The sequence below is a fragment of the Pithys albifrons genome, chromosome 19, assembly GCF_047495875.1.
Source record: "Pithys albifrons albifrons isolate INPA30051 chromosome 19, PitAlb_v1, whole genome shotgun sequence".
In the NCBI taxonomy this organism is placed as follows: domain Eukaryota; kingdom Metazoa; phylum Chordata; class Aves; order Passeriformes; family Thamnophilidae; genus Pithys; species Pithys albifrons.
The window spans coordinates 86711-110000 of NC_092476.1; the positions used below are offsets into that span (position 1 = coordinate 86711).

Sequence of the window (23290 nt, forward strand, 5' to 3'; positions counted from 1 at the left end):
CTGGTAACACGGGGATGTTGTGGCTGTCACTGAGCAATGCTGGCACAGCATCAAGGCATGTTCTGCTCCTCACCCCGGCATGAAGGCTGAGGGGGCACAAGGAGCTGGGAGGGGACACAGCCAGGACAGCTGAGCCAGGGGATATCCCAGCCCATGTGGTGCCACGCCCAGCCCTGAAAGTGGGGAAAGAAGGAGGAAGGGGGGCATACAGACTTGCAGTGTTTCTTCCCCATTAACAATGTGATGGAGCCCTGCTTTCCTGGGATGGCTGCACACCTGCCTGCCCATGGGAAGTGGTGAATGAATTCCTTGTTTTGAGCTACTTGTGTGTGCAGCATTTGCTTTACCTTTTGAACTGGCTTTATCTCAACACATGAGTTGTCTCACTTTTACCCCTCAGGTTCTCTCACGAGCAGTGTGTGGTGCCTGTTTGCTGGCTGGGGTTAAACCACAACTGCAGGTTGAGTTGGCTTGTCCTCACCCCTGTTCTGTACAATATTTTGCATTATGCCTAAACAAGTAATACTGTAGGGCTTGCTAGAGGAAAAGAACTGAGAAGAAAGCAGCACTAAGTGCTGTTCTTACACTTCTCTATCAAATGGCACGTTGATTCACATTGCCTGAAGCTTGTGCTCAGTCATAGGCCTGAGACATCTGCTTCTTGTCCTGCTTTGTTTTAGCTTCTGTAGGTTTTTCAGTTGGCAAAGAGATGACTTGTGAGGGAAAAAGATGGTTTCAAGAAGGCTGGTGATGGTGATTTCTTGTTTTTAGGGCCTATGACAAATCTAAACATGTTAGAATAAAAAGACTTGGCTATGGAGACAGGCCTTTAAATAGTGTCCATTTAAATGCTAACAGCAAGAAGCAGATACCCTTTAATATCAGGGAAGATTCCTTTTGTCTCACCAAAGGCTTTGTAACTGGTGTGTCACAGCTCTCCATTATCACAAAGGTAGGTCACCTGTCTTGCAGATGCTTTGAAAGGGTTTCAAGTCCTGCTGTGTATCTGATTAGCAGTGACATACTTTGTCCATTTGGATTTCATGCAGTATGTCATTTCCAGATAAGAGCAGTCACTTGGCAAATCCATTAGAGTGAGTCGTTCTAAATATTAATAAGATTTTTTACAGGTGATGGATCAGTGAAAACAGTCCAACATTTGTATTTCATCCTCTGCAGCTGCAGGCCTTGATTGCATAGGTAGCCTGACAGCCACTGACTTTATTTTACTCACCATCAGGTGAAAATAATTTTCATAGAAACAAATCTGTTAAAAATGAATGATTCAGCACTAGTGCTTCAGCAAGAAGAGTTTTGGCTTTCTATAATAATCTACCTTTTCTAAGCCAAAGAAAGAAATCTACAAGTTTCTTTCAAAGCCACAACAAAAGAAGAATGTGTGCTAAGGCAAGATGGAAATCTTGGAACACTTCTTCATTGTCATGTTGTGTTTGTTACCCTGTAAATATTCTGCTGTATGGCAGCACAATCTGCATCACTTCTGAACTCTGGGATATATTCATGGTTTTCCAGAAGGGATTCAGGAAAGGAGCAGTAAATTATCTGGCCCACAAACAGCAATGAAGGAACAGTAAATTTGAATAGAGTTGAGTTCACCCTCAAAAGATTTCTCTGAACCTGGTTTTGGCTTTTCCCATATAATAGATTTGGTAGTTGAGGAGCTTTAGCTCTTATGGAAGAACAAATGTAACATTTGGCCACTGGTTGGGGCAGCCTTTTTTCTTTATCATCGGTGATTAGGGTAGGGGGAACTATGTTGGACATACCTGCAGGAGTAGAGGTGTGTTAGTATGAATAGCCTAATGCAGTGGTTTTACAGGTAGATACTGTTCTGACCAGGGTTGTGTCAGTTTTAAAGTGCTGTGAATCATCCAAGCATAAGACACAACTGGAATAATTCCATCTGCAAGCTGCAGTCAGTAGATTTGATAATGCCTACCACAGTCATTTTCAAAGGCAATTACAAAGGCTGCTAGTACCAGCCTGGTTAAGGTGCTTTTCTAGTTGCCTCTATGTTCCCAAAGTGTCCTTTTCAGGAACACTTTTCTCTACAAGCTTGAAGCAGCCTGTTGCTCCTCACCGTTAGTGCCACAGCCAGCCTGGTCCCTGGATGGGCACAGTGATGATGCTGCACCTACTTTCTCCTGTATAAATATTTTTATTCTATCTTTTATCTCTCCCTAGTCAGCCAACTGGACTCATCTCACACGGTCTGTTTGGAGACACAACAAGTGATGACTGTTTGGTATTGGCATCTATGGTGTATGATGTTTTAATTTTACTACTCTGTCCCATTTCTCCTTGCTAAATACAGCAGTATCTGGGAACTACATTCCTGTAGCCACCTCTAGTAAAACTGCAGATGCAACGTTTTTATTTAGATGTTTAGTCCATCATGGATAGGACAAAATAAACCAAATTGGAGAAACTTTACGTGAAGGAATAAGATAGAACTTTGAACATTTCATATGCTGTGTTATGGGTGATTTAGGCTAAAAAAAATACACTGGCTGGTGCATCCTCGGTCTGTACAGATGAATAGATGATTTTATAGATGAATAATTTATTTTTTAATAAATTGAGGAAGAGAAAGGGGGTAAAAATGCTCTTCAAGTTTCTGTGACTTAGGTCTGTTAATGTGGTTTGCTTGTTAGAGCCAGAGAGGAATGTCAGTGTGTCACTTGACAGCTCTGTTGGGGGCAGAAGTTGAAAATAGCCTGGCTGTAGCTACTACACTGGGTCGTGGAGTTTTAAACATTTCATTGCTTTCAAGAGGCTGCCAGATGCCATTGCATGTTTTAATCTGAGGGAAATGTGCTTCTGCCCAACTGCTTGGAGCTCCCACACAGGTCCTTTCCCTAAGGCATCAGGCAAGTTTCTGGAATGTACCAAAGAGTCATTTGGAGGACTGTGGGACTTGTGGAAAGAGGGAGAAAGCAAGCTTTATCCCATAATATTCCTTCACCTCTGTCTTATGTATTGTTTTTCCTGCCAGCCGCAGCAGCCTCACCTCGCCAGCGGTGCATTCCCTGGGCTGGTGCCAGAGTGCAGTGGGATGACTGGCCACTCGGTGGAGTAAGGAGACCTCCAAATGCCACGGGAACACTCTGGCCTTGGCATCTGAGCTGCTGGTGCCATCCCTGGGAACACCAGGGCAGCACTTGGAGTCACGTGTTTGATCCTCCCAATTCACAGTGGATTTGGTTCTGTGTGAACCCGTACAGAGGATTAGTTCATTTTAGCAATAACTTCGGGAGAACAGGTAGTTTGTGAGCACAACCTCAACTACAGCAAGGCTTTACAGTTGCAAATAACAGCCAAATTAGCCTGCTTTAACCAGAACACACCATTTGAGATGGTGGTTTGTACTAAGGGACGCTGTTTTCCAAATGGAATATTCTCTGCCTGTCCTTAATACTTGCTGACCACTGTCTCTGAGGGCAGGATGTGTGTTGTAAACAAAACAAATAAGGCATTAATGTGTTTGAGGTGAGTGCAGCTGCTGTCTAGCTGGGCTCATCTAGCAGAGTTGTGGTCGTGCCTAATTCATAGTCTGGTAAGAGTTCTGTTAAAATTGAGTAAGAGCATTCATACTGTGTAAAATTAAACCACTGAAACTTTTACCATGTGAGGTACTTCAGCACCTAGAAAATTTCAAAGGAAGATTCTTGCTTGTTGAAACACTTCCCCAAAATGTCTAGGTTTGTTGTTTAACTTTTTGTAATAGAAGAAAAAATATTAGAGAAAAGGCAGTTAAAAAAAAATCAAGTATCTTGCTCCTGTGCCATACGTAACTAAGCTAGCCTGAGAAAACTCTGTTACCTCTCAAGTAATAGTTTTAAGTTCTCAAGGGCAAGAGTGCTAAAAAGCTAATTCTTGCTGCCCTGTTACCTGTTGTTCATGTCACTTAAAGAGAATACTCAACTGATAAAGAACATCTGTTATGTTGTTAATCAGAACAGTCAGTGGGAAACAGGATTTGATTCAAAATACAGTAAGACTATTAGAAGCCAAATATTCAATGTATTGTGTATACGCAAAAGAGAAATGGTTCTGTGAAGCTGTTCAGAGAGGCTGGGGCTCAAAATGTTGCTATGATGTGCTGGAACACAACCAGAGTTGTGGATAAGGCCATAAGCCCTGGGGAGTGCACTCTTTAGACATTGTTTCTGACACCAGATTGCAATTTGCTGTGTAAGTGAAAGTGACATTGATGGAAAAGCAGCTGATTGTAAAGAAATCCTGCAAATGACAGCCATGGCCTGTGCTATTGAGTGAAGTATTTCCTCTTAACTATTTATTCTTAACTGGCAAATAGGGAAGCACCATCACTAATCGTATTTCACGTTCAGGAAACCAGATTGGCAGGGTGTATAATATTTATTTCATGTAGGCATGAGTCATTTGAAGTTGCCAAACATATCTGATTAAACATTTTCATATATCAGTACAGAAAAATAGCCCACTGGCATCAGTAGGCATGTCCTGCCTAGACCTGGAGGAGCAGAAACCAGCAAGGAGTAATGCCAGCTCCCTCCACTGGCAATAAAAACTGACCTCCTTGATCCAGCCTTACAAAAACTCTACCTTGGCAGCGCAGTTGCCCAGCAAGTGGGTGGCACATGTTTGTCTCACTGTCCTGACTTCAGCACCCATGGGGCACCCTCAGCTTTCAGATTCCAAACTTTTACTGACAACATTTTGTATCCCAATTCTCCCGTGTTCAGTGCTGTCAAATCATCTCCCAGCGGTCAGATATTTACTCAAAGTACTCAGCTGTCTATAATGACTACTTCTACAGCCTCTTCAGCTCCCTTATCAGCCTGATTCCAGTGCTTGCTGGCACTCAACCTGTCTGTGTCAGTTCTCAGACTTCAGCACTACTCAAACTGTATTGTCTAAACCTGGGGCTTTTGTTGTTCCACCTCCTCACCAAATTAATGCAAGAATGACACAGATTTTAATACTGACAGTTTGGGTCTAAATCTGTATTGCTCCTCGCTTGCATATTTAGACTAAGCTGCTTCTCTAGGAAGAGAGAGGTTCAGTGGAAATGAACTGGATTTCTTGAAACTGAGCACAACCCCCTCTAAGGCATGGGAATTCCTCCTCTGGTCAGGACAAAAGGAATAAGTATTCCTTTTCTTCCCACCACAATTCTTAGTGTGACTCTACTTCCCAGTCTGGAACTGCACAGCTGCCCACCTGCACACAGAGAGGTGAGTCATATGGTGCAAGGAATCACTCAGGCAGCCTCGGCAAACAAGTGACACAGATGTGCTGTGAGGCTTTGAAGAGGCTGAACTCCAGAGCAGTTTGACTAACAGTGGCTGATTCCACAACTCCAAGGGGCTCCAGCTCACAGATTTTTTAATAGGTGCCCCCAAGGGGTGTGCTAAGCTCAGTCCCCACATAACCTAAAGATGAGTTCAAGGGTTCCTTTTCACAGAGATAAAAGTTAAACATTCCCATATCTTAAGTATCCTGTTCTAACTAGAAAACTTCAGAGAAGTTTGCTGATCAAATATTTTGCTTCCCTTTTCTCTTTCAGATCTCCTCACATCTCTTCATAAGTTCTTTGCTTTCCAAGGCTCATATCTGATCTCTGCACTTTGATTTTTTTTTCCAGTCTGGGAAGACCCTGATTTTTTTTTTTTTTTTTTTTTTCCAGTCTGGAAAGACCCTTTATTACATCAGTGAGGGAAAGGAGAACTCTTCAGTATTTTCTGTAAAACTAAAGGAAGGTCCAGGTGGCAGGGGCTCTGAAACCAGCTCTGTATCTCTGTGCCAGAGGGTGGATATGTGGGGAGCTGTATTGCTGCTGCAGAGTGTGGTGTCACTCTGTTGTGACTGACAGCTGACTTGCAGTCTGCAGGGCTGTCAAACCACCCTCTTCCTTAACCCTGAATTTGCACATAAAAGGAATGAGAGATTCATGTTCAAAGAAACACAACTTCCTGAGAATAGTCCTACTGGTTCCTAGAAAAGAGATTAATTTGACCAGCTTGCTCTAATCATGGGATTTTCAGGGTTGCTAAGAGCCATATGAAGCAAGAAGCAAACAAATGGCTACTGTCTGCATTCAAAACCTGCTGCAGTTACATGGTCATTTTAGCTGGACAGCTTCATCCATCACCTACAGAACGTCACTCAGTGATGGATGGTCATCTGTGCTCAGCAGCCATAGCAGCAAAGAAGTACTGGCAGAGGTAATAAGTACCTGAGCCCGACTAAGCCAGTGCTCCTTCCTCCCAAAGAGGCTGACCCAGTGTCATTCCTGGTCTGAGGCACAATGCAGAAACCAGAATCAGTACTGGTCTTCCCTCTGGCAGCTCACATCTGTGGGCTTAAAAAGCAGTCCAAAAATCTGTGAGAGAGTAAAGAGACAGAGCAAGAGAGATCAAATTAAAATGCAGCCATGGAGCACAGCAGTTGCAGAAGGCTTTAATGGGGAATGCTATAAAGGCAGGGGCATCCCTTTGTTAGTAGCTCTGTCTCATTAAAACATGGGTGGACAGTGGTTGTTCCCAGCCATGAGGAGTTCCTTTCCATGGCTCTCCCTGCTCAGGTAAGTGCAGCAGAGCGTGGGAACCTCTGTTTGTTCTGCTGTTCCTTAATTGCCCTTTAACTCTTCACTCGGCTTTTCTGCCCCTGGCCTGGACCCCTTCAGAACAGGATCAATGGCTTTTCCTCAGGAAAAATATTTCAGTGTGCCTGGTGTTTTATTTGGCACGTAGAACCGAGGTGTGGAGCAGTGAGGGGTCTGTGAACAGGTCTGTCATGGAATCCTAGAATGTTAAGGGGTTGCAATGGACTTTAAAGGCCATGTAGTGCCAACCACCCCTACCATGGGCACCTCCTGCTAGACCAGATTGCTCAAAGCCTCATCCAGCTTTGAACACTGCCAGGGCTGGAGGATCCACAACCTCCCTGGGCAACCTGGGCCAGTGTCTCACCACCCTCACAGTAAGAAATTTCTTCCGTATACTCAACCTGAATTCCCTCTCTTTCATTCCCACTTAGCCTATGACTACAGCCCCTGATGCACAGTCCCTCTCCAGCCTCCTTGTATGAGACACTGGAAGGGGCTGCGAGGTCTCCACTGAACCTTCTCTCCTCCGGGCTGAACAGCCCCAACTTTCTCCGCCTGTCTTCGTGGGGAAGCCAAGCCTGAAGGGAGCCCGGGGGATGCCAGGCCAGCCGCTGGTCTCCTCTCCGCGCTGCCCATTCCCTGGATTTGCCTTCCCTGGATTTTCCATCCCGGTCCCCGCTGGCTCCGCTCCGGCCCCGCGGCGCCCCCTTGCGGCGGCGCCGAGCGCGGTCCCCCCTCCCTCTCTCGCTCTCCATCCTCAGCTCTGCCCTATTGTTCTCCCGTCCCTCGCTCCCTCCCTCCCTCCACCGCCACTCTCGTCCTCCCTCCGCTCCCCTCCATCCCTCCCTCCATCCCTTCCTCCTCCTCCTCGCCGCCCCGCTCCCCGGAGCTGATGTCACGCACCCGCTGAAGGCGCGGGCGATCATGGCTGCTGCGGCCGCGGCCGTGCCGCCGGCCTCCCGCTAATGCCCGCGATGGAGCCGGCCAGCCTGCTGCGGTTCCTGCGGAAGCTCAAGGAGGTTTTCGACGTGTGTGATGAGGATGCGGACGGCTTTATCCGCGTGGAGCACTTCGTCGCCCTGGGACTGCAGTTTGGTCAAGGGGATGAGGTGAGTGGGGCGACCCCCCGCCCCCGCGCAACTTTCACCTGCTATTCGCGGCCAGAGCCCGCCCGGGCCGCCCCGCCGCCCACTTGCCCTCACCGTCCCCCCGGGAGCCCCCGCTCCACCTCCCGGGACAGCCCGGACCCGCTGCTTTTCGGGGCGGCTCATGGTGCCCCGTCCCTCGGGGGTCCCAGAGTCCTCCCCGTGGCAGCCTGGACCTCCTTTTGCCCCGCGCCACCAGCTGCTCTCCGCCTTTCCAGCAGAGTCCTCCGTAAAGTCATCCCAGCTCCCTCCTTCCCCCGGGGGGTCCCGGAGCATCCCCAGCCCCTCGGGCTGACCTAGCCGCGGTCCCCTGGGGTGGAGGGACCTGTCCCGGTGCCAGGAGCGCTCTGGGGTTGCTGCGCCTTCTGGGGGTGTGTTTATTCTGGGTTTTCTCCGTCCTGGCTGAGCTGAGCCCGCACCGGGGTGCCCGGCTCCGTGAGGCGCTGGGAGCAGAGCCAGGGCTGGACAGTCAGGGAAGCACCTGTGCAGGCACCCCAAAAGCTCCAGGTGATGGGGTGGAGGCGATGACACCCTCCCTCCATCCCTCCATCCCTCCAGTGACACAGCGTAAATCTGGAATCGCGCCGCTGGTCTCGGCAGAGCCGTTGCGTCAGTGGGACCACTGGAACCCGTGACATCAGTGGAGATGGGAGTGGGATTCGGGCCAGAGTCAAGGAGGGAGCGACGTGTGCGCTTGGTTTGAAACGGTTCCTGTCAGTGATTCAATCAAGGGCTGCGGCTCCAGCTGCATTAACCAGCAAGGAGCGCTTTCCCATGGAGAACTCTCGGGATATTGCACTGAACTGTTCCCTAAGCCCCAGCGATTTTGGGTGCCAGGGAGCAGGAGTGGAGCTGGGACTAGGGTAGGGTTCAGAAAACCGGTTTCACAAAACATTTTAAGCTACAATAAAACAAATTAATGTGAGGAGCCCATAAAACAGTAGTTCATAAAGGGATGCCAAAGAGGCAGCAAAACCAGAGTGAATTCACAGTAATTGTTGGAGCAAATTACTTATTTCTGGCTCACCACTCTTAATGAAACACAGCTTGTGAATTAGATCAGGAAACCAGGAGACAGAAGGCTTATTACTTACAGATAGTCACAGGTCTGTTAAACATTTTCTTAATGAGAAGATGGAGTTTCTTGTTTTAACCAACAGAATAAGAAGAACAGAGCAATAGTAATGAGTTGGATTGATTTCTGGTTTCATTTGCCTCTTAGTAAGTTGTATAATTTTATATAAACTAGTAGAAGTATTTTTAGATCCTTACTACTGCCAGATACAGATACTGCAGACCAGTGGCTTTCTCATGCAGCACTGAGGAAGACTGATGAAATTCCACTGGCTGTTTTGCAGCAGGAGGACATTGATGATCATAAGAATCCTTTTAGGTCTTAGGAATCTTTAAGGTTGTGAGAGGGGAGTGGCTTCTGCAGGATGCAAAGGACGATTCAGGTGGTGATCTCATAAGCCTTGAGTGAATTGGAGTATATTAGTTGGAAAATATTTGAATGGAAAGAGGAACTGGAGACAGCACTAGAAAAGTGGTATGTGGATTTCAGGACAGGCTGGCTTGCTGGGCAGGCACAGGAGAGACTGCTGGGGATGAGAAATTCATCCCTTGCATTTTGTTCAGTTGTAACTGGTAATGTTCAATATTTGCAAATCTGGGACAGAGAAGTCTTATCTCTATATCTTATCTGTATGTTGGGGTTATAATATAACTTGTTCTGGTTTACTTCCTATGTCTGGTGTAGTCAGGAGTTGGAGCACATGTCAGCTGAGTAATTGGGATTTGTAAATCACCAAAAGGGGTTTGCTAGAGAAATACAGAATCAATTTTCCAAGTGCAGATTTACTGTAGAACAACCACAGTTGATGTTTGGAGATGGGCAGAATCTACTCAAAGCAAGGTGCTTTCAGCCTTGCATATGCAGGTGCCTAATAAGTTCTGTGTGGGAATACATGTCATGAAATTAAACTAAGACACTGTTAGGGAGCAGTTCCCTTTAAAACATTAGAACAGCTTTACTGTCAATAAAAATTAATTGTATTTTTGAATATGCTACAATTCTTGGTCCTGATCCAACTCAGCTCCATTTACATTCAAAAGAAATCTTTCTGTTGTCATCAGTGAAAGACTGATTTGCCCTCAGGCATCGTTTATTTGCTCCTTCTGTTTACTCACTTCTTGTGGCCACAGGAAGGATCCTATTTTGTAGCACTGGGAACTGATTAATTCTGACTCTTCCCAGCAGTAGCCCTGGGTTATGTTTAGGAACTGAGAGAGTATTTGTCCCTTTAGTTGTTCCAGCCTGGTACACTCTGCTTTCCCCCTTTCTCTACTTCCTCCAAGGCACCACCATCTAAAGTTTGGAGTCTATAAATTCTTAATACTAACTTCAGTAGGGCTTGTGGCTTGGACTGTGTAGGGCATTTAGGCTTTTCTGCCTTTCCTTTTTCTTTCTCTTTCCTTTTCTTTTTCCTTTGTTCGTGTAGCGGGTAGTAAACATGCAGAATGTTACCATTCCTGAAAGATGATAACTCTCTGCAAACTGCCCCAAGGAAAAATGTTGCAGCAGGGCTGTAGCTTTCCATTCAAGCAAAACAATCTTTACCTGCACAGTCAAAATAATATACTTTAACCTTGCTGGTTAACTTTTTTACTGATTAATTTTTAGTGGCTTTTGAGGCCTCTGTTTCTAATAGCTCGATGGTTTTCTTCTCCTAAGACTGCACCATCACTGCTGTGCCTCATGCCATTCTGCCTTTCCTGTGCACATCAAAATCCTCCCTTGCCACGTAGTCTGAAGGCCACTGCAGCAATGCCAGTGGCCTCACAGTCCCTGTTCAGGTGAGGTATTTTGGCCATGGAAACATCCAATGAGTTTGCTTAGAAGGTTTTGCTTTGCCCCACAAAGCACATGGTTCAACGAAAGGAAGAAATGATTTGGCCATGTTAATTTGGCAGAGCCAGGAGCAGAATCATGCCTCTAAATTCCTGAATTTGGAGCAGACCAGACTAGCTGTCAAGCACCGCTTGCCTGTACAAGTGGTTATGGAACTTGTGCTTTTAGGCATATTGGCTTTCTGGCCTCTGTTCATCCCATCTGACTGTGGGCATTTAACTGAGTTGTCTAAATTAATCTCTCTCCATGGACATTGGTGAGCAACAGAACACTCAGAGGTTGTAACAGGACCAAAGAATGAAATAAACCCTTCAGAGGTGCTTCTTTATCTCCAGGGCAACAGAAACTCCCAGCTGAGGCTTTTTGTCAGTGCTGAAAGCCAACAGGACTGGGCCTGGCTTTCCTTGAATGGGATGTTTGCAGTTTGTGTAGAAATCTGAGGAAAGACATGAAGGGCTGTTTCCAAAGTGACTTGACGGGATGGCATGTGCTCAGTAGCTAAAGAAACACTTCATATAACGCTGAGAAATACCGAGAGTCACTCGCCATCTGGTTCCCTTTCACTGGGAAGAGTTTCACCAGCAGCCAAGTGTCTGGGAGCACTGTGAGTGACATGCTCAGCAAGCCCCAGTTCTGGCAGGGGATTGTGTGAATGTGTGTTTCAGGATAGTGCCAGTTGATGTTTTATTATGCCAGATTCTACTTAAACTCCACATTCAGTTTTCAGCAAGGAGTGAAACAAGCTGAGCATGTTGATGACTTCTTTCCAAGACCCACCTTTTGAAGATGTGCAGACACAAAGATCTTTGTCATGGTAAGATCAACAGCTGCTCATCAGGTTGAAGCACTGTCACACCTGAAAGAGAACTTGAGCAGCTAATAAAATGAATAGGCCAAAATCAATTATTCATCTGAGTGGACAGTAATTCACTTGAAGTCAATGCTCTATTAGTGGTGTAGAACAGAAATAGCTGAGAACAAGTTCATGTATTTTACATGAACAAATCAAGCTTTCTGGCCAAAAGAAACTATTGTAATAGGGAGATGTTTATTGCTAATTTTAATCACTTCCATTTATCCCTATTCTGGGCTGAAGTTAAAGGCATCAACCTCAAGTGCTGCCCAGGCAGTAGATGCTCCATTTTGACTTGCTCTCAGATGTCTCCCAGGAGCTGATGTCATGCTCTAAACTCAGTCCTGTTGTAGCCACTCCAGAATTAGCTGCTCCTATAAAGAGCAGGACTGTAATTTCACTGCCTGGCAGCCCTGAGTTGTCTTCCTGAGGGATCTGGGTGAATTTCAGTGTTGCAGTGCAGAGTTGCACCCAGAAATGAATGGAATCACTGCAAATTTACATCAGTGGGCATGATGACAGAGCTCATACCTTGATAGTATGCACTGTGCTCTGGACTTACCTGCAGCCATGAGAAAAAGGAAGGCACTGAGACATTGGAAAGAAAATACCAGGGGGTGTCACCAGGTGATTCTGCCATTCTCATAATGGAGGCAGAAAAGAGTTATTACTTCTTTCTTCACTGCTTTTCCTGGAAGTAATTACTGAAGGAAAAAATAAAATACTTAACTAGAAGTTACAAGGATGCAAAGAGCACTCCCATGTGACAGCATTTTGTGTGCAAATGTGTGCAAGGCTGCCAGACATTCAGATTCCTTAAAACTGTATTTGCTAATGACCCACATATTTCATACCATTTACAGTGGCTGGGAAAAAATTACAGCTCTGAAATGGCACAGTGGGGTACTTATTTTATGGATTAGCCAAGATAGAGCCACTGTAGCCTTCCTAATCCAATGCAAACCAGCAGTGAATATGTCTAAAATAGCCTTTTGGTATATCCTGAAACTAGGCATGTATTTCTAAAGAGCTGACATAAAGCAAGCTTATTACTCACTGTAGTTTGGAGAGGAGCTGTAGGTTTGCTGTGCACTCATGAGTTTCATTCATTATGTAACGTTTGCATTTCAAAGGTAAGAGCTCTGAGGGGGTTATGGTGAAGAATTGATTGTTGCTGTGTTTTGCAATGTAAGTCAGTGATCTGAAACAGTAAATTCTTAATCCCTAAAGGAAAGGCAATCAATTTGGGTAGCAATTCTTGGTGTTCAAATGACTGGTTTTTGTAGCTACCTCAGTGTTTGCATTTACTGCAGGTACAGTGGTATTATCATTAAATGCCAAGTTTAAAAAGCGTATAAATGAAACATAGAAGACAGTACAGTAGGGAAGGTAACATATGTAACTGATGAAGTTAAAATATTCAGCTGTCAGGCAAGACTAGGTATTTTCTATGTACATTTTTCTCCCTCCATGCCTGATTCAGTCCATGCTGTTAAGCTGTAAAATTGGTATTCTTTGTCTGTGACATATCTGCGTGTTCTCCAGAAATTTGCTCTTGCAGATTTCCTAGGGAGGATTTCAGATTTCTTGCATGTATTGATTTTACTCCTATAATATGACTAAGCTTGGAAAAGTGACTTAAACAAAATTGCTGCAAGGGAGGGTAAGACTTGGAGGAAGAACAAGCCACTACCATCTAGTATTTGTGGGTGTGATCCCCACTGTGAAGTTTTTCTTGGCTTCTAAATTGCATTGTTACCTACAATTTAGCACAATTGACTCATACTCAGCAGCAGTGCTTCCATAGCAGCAAAGTGGAAAAAAATCAATTGCCTTACAGTGTTTAATGTTTTTAGTCTCTGTGTAGTGGACAATATAGTTTCCTATTAATTTTATCTGATTTTAATGCTGATATGCAGAAACATTTTAAACTCCCTCATCTGGTTTTTGCAGCAGGCTGTCTGCTCAACAGTTCTCAGAGTTCTTAAAATATGTAGTATTTTGGGACACAAACGTGATCTCAGAGCTAGATGCATAGACTGCTGAGTAAACACCCATCCTGTGCAGTTAACCCAGTGCAGGGTGTGATTAAGTTCAGGAATGATAAAAGAGAGTGTCAGACACAGTCTCTGGTACTCCAACATATGGCTGTATAACAGCAGTGTGAGCACAAACAAAGCACTGTGTAATACCTCAGCATTCCTTTGTACTCCATATATAATTGAAGGGCTTCACTTGGAGAGAATGCAAGTGTTTCTACAGAGCTATGAACTGGTTTGTGTGCAGTTAAAACCAAAAATAGCAGGGCTGCTTCCTAAGCCTTGCATCCAATTCCTGTTCAGCCCCAGAGTGAGAGACAGGAGTGAACTGTGGGCTCAGAGTAGTGCAAAGGAGGCAAGGCTGATGCACAGACCTGGAAAAATTGCAATGTACTCCTTGGATTTTAAAGCTGCTTTGGCAATTTAGTTTGGGTATAATGTTTTGGTTTTAGGGGGTCCTGTGTAAAGCTTAGAAACTGTAGAGATTTTTCTCTGTTAGGATTCCTGAAATTAGAAGGAAAGGCACTGGAGTGATCTGCTCTGGAGTGGAGAGGCTGTTGGAATGAGGAGTGGAATGAGAGGTGTCAGCCAAACCAATTTTTTCCTCTAGAGTGCTGTCAGTTTTAAAATTACCTGCATTTTGATGCTCACAGATGTGTTTTCTCAAGTGTTCCCATAGCATCACGCATATACCTGAATTGTCAAACTTAATTTTTTTCCACTTTTGGGGACATTCTGATGGTGTTGCATCACCTCCAGATGAACTGACCCTCCCCAGTGGGATCCAGATGGCTTTTGGAACATGGGATAATGTTTTCCAGTGACACTTCTGTTGTTGTGATAAAAACCCCAAACAAATGTGCAGATGCAAACAGCTTTGTCCATATGCTTGCAAGCTATTAATAGATATGAGAAACTGTCCTAAAATATTGGTGATTTCACTGTTTTTGTAGCAAGTGACTATAGGCTCAGATTAAAACCTAACACATGATGTGTATGGTAGGATACAATTGGTAATGGCAATTCAGAAAGTGAAATGCTAGAGATGATAGCATGGAGAACATCTGTCATTATTTGCCCTTACCCTTTTGTGCTGTGCAATAGTATATTCACCCTAAAATAGTACAATATCCTCTGCTAATAGCTCTAAGGACACCTCTTTTAGTATTGTTAGCTACTAGGAACAGGAGAAAGCTGTAGGATTCTCATTAGGAGGATTTTGTTGCAGGAGTCTCTTGTGTGCTGGACTGGTGTGATATTGTGTCAAAATACAGTAGTGTGTTCAGGAAGGTTTAGAGATGCTTGTAGGAATACAGGAGCTAATGAAAGGGAAAGGAATATCCTAAAGAGAGAGGTTCTGCTGTTCCTTCTCACTGGGATTCCAAGCAGCATCCAAGAGAGCAGATTTGGCATTTTGGCCCCAGGAATCCTGGTGCTGTTGCATTCAGTGCTGTGACCATTGTGTGTTGTGAAGGAACGAGGATTGCACAGAGGATTTGCAGCCTTGTAGTAAAGACCAGCTCTGTTGCTTGTTCTTTATTTGGCTTGGATGTTCATCATGCAGCAGACAAAGCAGTAGCTTGTGGTGACTGGTGTGGAACAGACCCCCTTTGCATCCAGCCTGGGGAGAGTGGGAGCTTGCACTCACCTTGGCAGGTGTTGTGGCTCTTTCATTGAGCCTGTAAGAACATTTTGCTCCTGAGGGCCCTGGTTGAGTTGCTGACAGCTGTTGTGTTCAGAGATGTGGCCATGAGCCTTGTCAGGCTGGGATGGCCCCACACTGGCTGCTGGGCCACCCTGGCAGAACTGTGAGAGTGATGATGGCAACTGTGCTGGAGGGGAGCAAAGCCAGTTTGTGCCATGTGAACATGTATTTCATGGAGTGTGGTTTTTACAGCACTATTTCAGGCTTTATGCAGCCTCCATAACAATTGTTATGAGTCTGGCACGTTATTTTTGCATAAAAGAGGTGGGAGTGTAATTGACTTCACCTTTTGGGTTTTTTTAGAAGTGTGATATCTTGACTGATTTCATTTGCAGCCAGTTTTTTACTGACAAAACTTAAATTGAAGTATTTGGCAAATATCAAGCAAAACCACTCCAAAACATAAGATTTTGCTCAACACAAAGCATTTTTCCTGTTTTCTTCTGAGAAACATGGAAAAGAAAAAAATATTTTGATTCCCTTTACTTGATGAGAAAGCTGAAAAATCAAGTTTGTGCAGGAAGAAGGAACAGCTTTAAAGTGTGGTACAAGAGAAGGTGGGATTTTGAGTCTTGAATGTTTGTCTGGCTATTGGTTTTCACAGCTTTGTGACCACAGTTACCTTATCAAGCCCTGGTCTTGAGCAATTGAAGCTTGACTTTGTTTACTTCAGCCACACATTGGTGAAACTTGGGAATTTCAGGCTCCAGCATGAAGAGTGAATTGTGTGTTTCATTCCTCAGTTCTCTTTGGGATTGCTTGAAAATAAAGAATTGAGGAGTGCTTTGGGACACATCTTCAAAGGAGCTTTGATAATGTCAGTTTTGCTTTTCTTGCTGAGCAATTACAAGGATGGAAGTTTCCACCAAGGGAAACTGCATCTTGCCTTCTCCCCTGGGAATTCAGTGCCCTTTGCCAAATGCAAACTCTCCTGCACAGTCGGATGCATTTGCTGGAAAGTGCTGTGGTATTTGCTTCCAATCAGACAGTCCAATGTGTCTTGTTTAGAGAATGAAATGGTTTCAGCAGTCTGCTCTTGACAGCTGTCATTTGGGAAAGTCTAAATTTGAAGGTCAGTACGTCTCCAGCTGCTGGTGTGACTTTGGGGGTGGCAGATCTTTATTGACAACCTACCACCTTTTACGGGTGTCCTGGTAGTCACCTTGACTGGTGACTGCTGGTATTCCAGAGGATTTCTGCATATCTGTCAGCCAGATTGGAAGCTTGGGCTCTAAGCAAGCTCATCTGTCTTTCCAGTGGGTGAAAAGATAATTTGCTATGTACGGTGAATTTGGCACAGGTCAAGTTACTGTTCTGGTGCAAATGCTGGCAGATGAAGGTCACTTGTTTCTTGATTTGGATAGTCACTCAGCAACCTCAGGAAGTGGCATTTTGCCAGAGATCTGTGGCACAGGTTGCTTTTTCTGTGTGCTTAGGCCCATGTGATTTCTCATACTGTATTTTTCTTGTAAACCTGGTCTGACTGTTGCGAACTACATTTCTCTTCTCCCTGTGACATTCTCAAAACATTGTCAGAAACTTGACAGCCCTGGTGTGTGGAAGCATCCTCTTGGTGCCTTTGTCTTGTGCTCAGTGTGAATGAGGCCTGCTGCTCCTTGAGCAGGTAGAGTGGCTGGAAGAGGGTGGTGCTCCTTGTACCGCTGTTTCTTTGGGCTGGACACTGAATATTCTGCTCACTCAGGGCCAAACTGCTGCTCTCAGTCTGCTGCCTGGGGCCATAGGATGGTGTGAGGAGGAGGAGGGCACCATGCAGGGATATTTAATGTGTGAGGATCGATGATGCCTCAAGGGTCACATCATGAATGGACTGTAATCCCCACTGTCATTCCACAGCATCAAAGCTCTGCCTGGATGCTGCCTGTTGCTGGGGACTATTTGAAATAATGCATAATGTTCTGGCCTTACTGTGTTATTGTCCCAGTTTATTCCTTCCTTCCTCAAGGGCAGCTTCAGTTTTGGACTCACCATTGCTTGTGTTTTTTGGTGAGAGGCTCCTGGTTAAATGGTGGTGGTCAGTCATCTCTGGTTATGTTACAGTGAACTAGCACCTGTTTGGAAGGGAATGGAGCTGTGGAGGAGTTGGGCTAAGTGGTTATAAACACAAATGATTTACACAACATTTCAGGTGAAAAGCTTGCTTGATTGAGTTGGTGGAATAATGTGGCTATAAATTACCTTTGGGTTTATTGCAGTTGGCTGCTGCAGTGGCTCTTTAGCAATATGTTCTGTTCAGTGGCACTTCTAATTCAATGCCTGACATTGCTTGCATTTTGTAGATGTTGCACTATTCTGTAGAGCTGATTCCCTAGATTTATGGTAAAGGGTGAAGAGAGTAGGAGGGTAGACTCCTATCATAGCAAGAAATTGCTGGTATCTCTATTTTAGGAAAGAAGTGTGAAGAGGCACTTTTCAAATACCTTTTTTACAGGAGGAAGTGTTGCCATGGATAACAGTTGTGAAACATTAGGTCTGATCAGACACACACCCCACCCCCTTTTACTTTGTTCTATGATGAAATCAGGTTCATCTCCCAGAGTTCTGGATGGCACAGGATGGCTGGAGGGATACTGGCATTTACTGTTGGTGGCTTCCAGAGATGGTTCCTGAGGCTACAAGGACACCAGGCTGAGCACCCTCTGGAGCACCCTCTGAAGAGCAAAGGTGCAGAACTGGCCTTTTGTTTTGTGGATTTTGTGTAAAGAAGGGTGTTCTTGGAGTCCTTTGAAGGTACCTGTGTGATGGGACCTCCTTGAGCTGGCACCTTCCTTTCCCTTTTAACCCTGTGTGACTACAGCTCACAGTGTCTTTATTCACTGAATAACAGGTGTGCCAGTCACAGAGGGTATTTCTCTAATTAACCAAAAACTATTTCAACTTTATCCTTTCTTTTTTTCCTGTGTTTTCTCTCCCACTCTTACTGCTGAGAGAACCTTACCCATTTTACAATCAGTCTCTTAGTCATTATGCCAGTTTACTTTAGCTGAACCTGCTGTCAGTAACACAGACTGTGTGCCAGCACCAACACCAACCCAAGGTTTTGCTAAATGAATTGGGCAGGAGGATCCTGGTGGGTAGGGGGAAAAAGGATGTTCTCTTCAAATGGATTGCAAACAGATGGACAGCAGTGAATGAACACAAAGGAAATAGTGGTGGAATGCACGAAGCTGTGAAACAGGGTATCAGTGTTTGAGTATCTGTATCTTAATGCCCACATGCCATAACTGATTTCTAGGAGTGAACTGCCAGCCTGGAATGAAAATTGATTTTAAGATCCCTCAGATGTGCTCAGAGCATGCTGTAATTAGATTGTGATTGCAATTTCAGCACAGGACTGAACCTCAACCTTCAAAAAACTTAATATTTTTTCAGCAGCTCACAGGGCTATTTATGATACCAGTGATGAACTCAGGGAATGTCATAGGCTATCAGATGGGGAGGAAAGAAGAAGCTATCAAAAGATTAAATTTTGATGGCATTTTAAATGTAAACCTCCAAACTGTCTTTAATGATTCTCTAGTTCTGCTGAAAGTCAGTTGCTCTGAAATGCGCCAGTCATTGAAAATGTGATTTTATTTCCCCAAGTACAGCAGAGACTTAGTAAAATCTTACCTTGGGCCTAGGAAAAGACTCAGGAGATGTTAGACCCAATATTGCATTGCTCTCCACAGAGCAATTTTCCCCACTGTCAGAACTGGCTGTTGTACTTTCTGTTATTAATGAGAGAGTTATAGTTCTCTTCAAGTGAGGTTTCCATGATCTGCTGCTTGGCTCTTCAGAGACTCTTATTAAAGGGCTGATGTGATCCCGTGAAGATTTTGTGGTCTCTGTTAAATGGGTCACTCCATGCCAGAGAACATGAGCAATGTCTGCACCACTTCTTGGGAGCAGCAAGGAAGGCAGGCTCAGAACACTGCTGAGCTGTGGGGAGCACTGCTGAAAAGAAACACCCCAAAGAATTTTAAAATATTCATCCTTGTTCAACTAATATTACCAAAATAAAATAATAAAGTAGACTCTTTTTTTTGTGCCGGATTAGTAGATTTAGGTCACAGACTGTAACTGAGTGTGACTCAGCTGTGTGAATACATCAGTTCACTTGATTGTGGGATGAATTTACACTTTCAAAGCTTTTAATAGGTAATGAATATTCAGGGTCTACCACATGGTCGGAGATCTAAAAGGAAGGCTTAGATTCCTAGACTGGCTCTCAGTCAGCAAGTGTTGCTACAGAAGGGTCTCTTGGAGTGGTGGATCCAGTGCTGCTTTCATCCCCCTTGAATTTCCTCTCTGCTGTTGCTAACAGGAATGCAACAATGCAATGCACTAACAGGTGGCTTTGGAAGACAGGTTTTACCATGCTGTATTAATGCTCAGAGCTTGTCCTCGTAGCACTATTTGTAGACATCAAGTGGAGTTGAGTGGGTGTCAGGGAAGGGCTTGAAATCTCTCAGTCGCTTGCAGAAGAATCTGGGAGCAATTCTGGAAGAAACATTCATCCTGAAACTCAGTTCTCTTAAATTTCTTGTCCAGCATACCCAGAATTGGAAATGACTCCTGAGAAAGTCAGGATTTTGTCTCCTCCTGGGTGTATTCTTTCTGTATATGGATTGGGTTATTGAGTTCTTAAGCGTGAGAGGAGCTTTGTTCTGCATTTGTACAGCCTGGGGTGGACTATACCCTAGAACCTCTTGGCACAAACAGAGGTAAATAATAAACAAGATGCTCACCTTGTTTCTGGGGAAACTGTCTCCTGCACACATTTTTTGGTTGTCTTGTGAATGAGATGATCTTTGATTCTGATCCATTGCAAGGTGGTTCCCTGATGCCAAAACCTGTGCAGTAACAACAACTATTTAGTGGAACACTTATCAACTAAGTTCATGCTGAAGAAGGTGGCTACCCTGATGGAATACAAGCTTTGAGGTGCTAAAAAAACTGTTTCAGTGAGAGTCAGGACATCGATTTGCATAGTAGAGCCCACACTCATGCAGGAAGCAGTCCAGAAATGCATCAGACTTTCTTGGGCCCTCTTGAGTGACTCAGCATCCTTTAATAATTCCTTATTTGTTACTTTTTTTAAATACTACTCACAAGAGTAGTGGAGAATGGAAATAAAGATGCTGGTGCAAAGTTATCCAAGCTAAGAATAGCCTATAACATGGCTATGAAGTGGTTTAAGTTTTATATTTTTGCTTGCAATAGAGATTTCTTGCCAAAGCTCTCAGTGGAATTAATTTGAAAATCTGAGTTCAAGGAAGCTGGATAAGGAAAAAGGATTTGGCAGTGCTGTGAAAATCTTTAATCAAAAAGGGTCTATAGAGCATCTCAGAGAGTTCTGGGTACAGCCTTTCACTGCCTTGCATATGCCAAGAGTGAATCACAGCTGATGATGAAGTGGAAGAGGTGACAGGGCTGATCTGGAATGTGTCAGGTTTAGGTGTAACATGTACTAACCTGCCATGGCAACTCTGTGTAGTCCCAGCAGTGCTGGGAATGCTCCTGGTGGTCAACACTTCCTAAAGTAGGGAAAAATGAGAACCACATTTGTTAAGAAAGCTGAGCTGATGATCCATGTACAACCAGGAGTTTCAGGTGTTTCACTGATATTACATTGTGCAGGTCCAGAGTTTCTGATGCTGATCAGATTGATGAGCTCCATTACTCCTGCTGAAAATCCACCAATTCAAGCAAAAAGAAGCAAACCAAAATGAAAGGTGTTAGGTTTCTTAAAGACAGGGGAAGATCTCAACAACAGCATTTGTTCCCAGGAGTCTGGTACAGCCTGCACTGCACAACTGCTCCTCCTGTGCCCAAGCACAGCTGGGCAATGATAGATAGCCTGGTACGTGTGGCAGAATTCACACAATTGAGAAATACAGTGCAATGAATGAGAGGCCTCAGCTGTGCCAAGCACCAAGGCAGGTGCCCCCAGGGAGGTCACCAGGGTCTAGGTATATGAAAAGCATTCATGGCTTCTGTTGAACAGGAGTGGAGTTGAATGAAAGTTTCCAGTTGAATGCATATAGCACTGGTTTGTTGGACTTAAGCCTTATTTTTTTTTTCCTTCAAGAAGTCTTGTATGGTTTGGGGCATCTATTTTAACAGGATTCTCTGGAAATTAATCTGAAAGCATGAGGGGTGTAAACATTGACAACTTTCTAAGGTTTTAACCATGCTGTAGAATTCTTCAGCAGAAACACATTTCATTCTTAAATTCTACAAGCAGAGTATAAATTTATCATTTCCATTCACTGTTACAGGTTTATTCAGTAAGGGGGTTAATTTATTGTTTGATTCTATTATCTGTATGGAGAGCTAAGTGCTGAATTGGGGCTAAACTGCTCAGCATTCCTGTAAGGTGAGAGTCTGAATAGCAGAGCGGGGCTGGGAAGGAAATGAGTTTGCTGATCAAGATGTTCTCAAGTGTATCTTCAAGGCAGGTCTGAGTCAACACTTTGAGATAATGCTGTCAGGCTAAATAATAACACAAAATATCCTGACAACCTACTCAGTGTGGATACACTGTCTGTTCCCTGGCAGTGACTGCTGAGGGCTCTAGTTGCCAACAGCCCAGTGTTAGCCACTGTGACTCAAGCCATTGACTCCTTCTGTTTGGCATGAAACGTTCAAATATTTAAATAAATTCAAATGAAAGGTAGGAATCATCTTTTTGTTTGGAAAATTAAAGTGCTTTGTAGCTTTATTAAGGATCTCTGATCTCCACCTGAAGCACAGACAGCAGGAAGGAAACTCATATATACATGCCACAAAATAAAATATGCAAGACACTATTTCTGATACACGTACCCTCCATCTGCACTTTGCAATTAGCTCTGACCTTTTAAAATGAACCAGGTGCAGAAAATTGCTTGAACACATCACACCTAAGATGAGATTCATACGTACTTCTGGTGTCCTGAAAGCCCTGCTCTTGGCAGGGAAGAGCAATCAGGTTAGTCATAATAACTGAGAAAAAGGAAAGTATATGCAGGGAATTCTCTGCTGGCTCTCCCAGGTATGCAGACTGTGTGTCCTACCTATGTAGTAAAGTCTTGCAGATTTGGGGGCAGAGTCCTGAGACACCAAGCAATCTTCCTGGTGTGTGTGCATCTGTTCACACACGGTGAAAAGCACATGCTAAGTATGTGGCTGATATTTTCCTTCATTTTTTGTTTCCTCTTCTGTCCATTTTCTATTTCTGTGTCACTCTCTTCTTTTTCTTTTGCTACCTATACTCCTGCTTTGAGGCCCTTGGATGAATTTAGACTCTCTCCTGCAGCAACAGCAGCCTTTCCAGTGACTGTTGTCATACACCTTTCTGCCCTTAAATCTTTCCTAGGTAGTGTAGGTTCAGAACACTTAATGGGATTTCTGTTTTCTGGGGGATTTCAGATGGAGCTCAGACCCTGGAGTTCAAAAGTATGAACAGCTTTGTTGATCTGGACCTGAGAAAACACCTCCACCAACAGGAGAGCATCCTTGAACTGGGGCCTTACTTGGGAGTTGGATAATCTGTGCATTGGGAACAAAAGGACATATGCAATTCCATGAAGCTGATTTACAGCAGGAAGATTAACAGTAAAATAAAGCAGCCATGTATTTAGTAGAGCACCCCTTTTTGAGGGCCATGGTGGTTACAGCAGAGCTGAGAATAGATGGAAAGAAAATGAATAAGCCCCAGAAGCATTGGGACAGAGTGGAACAGAATAAGGTGCCTTTTGCCTGTTCAGTGTGTTTAAATTGTACTTGGATTTTAAAATTATGGGGCAGGTTCAGCAAACAATCAGCCCTGACACTTTCAGATCAGCTAAAGGGCACTCAGCAGAAATGCTAATGGTTGAGTCGAAGTGAACACAGATGGGAGAAGGATGGAAAGAGTCTCAAAGGGTATCAGCAGCTTTCTCAGCAGTGCAAAATGCAAAAGACTAATGAGCAGTGTCTGAACACTGCAACCACTGCATCTATTGTACATGTCTTCCTGCAGTGTTCACTTTTTCTTACCA

The 23290-nt window shown here is 44.3% G+C and overlaps 1 protein-coding gene across 2 annotated transcripts in view; it reads left to right on the forward strand.

The window, feature by feature from the left end:
- The first annotated feature begins 7403 nt into the window (after window positions 1-7403).
- The window catches only part of RAB11FIP4 (RAB11 family interacting protein 4), a 106869-nt gene continuing 90982 nt past the window's right edge, over window positions 7404-23290 (forward strand). Inside the window, exon 1 of one of the 2 annotated variants that reach the window (XM_071574007.1) lies at window positions 7404-7722. In XM_071574007.1, coding sequence (XP_071430108.1) covers window positions 7579-7722 — 144 coding nt within the window. In that variant the 5' untranslated portion in view covers window positions 7404-7578. The remainder of the gene's footprint in view (window positions 7723-23290) is intronic. The other variant, XM_071574009.1, reaches the window with a different exon arrangement.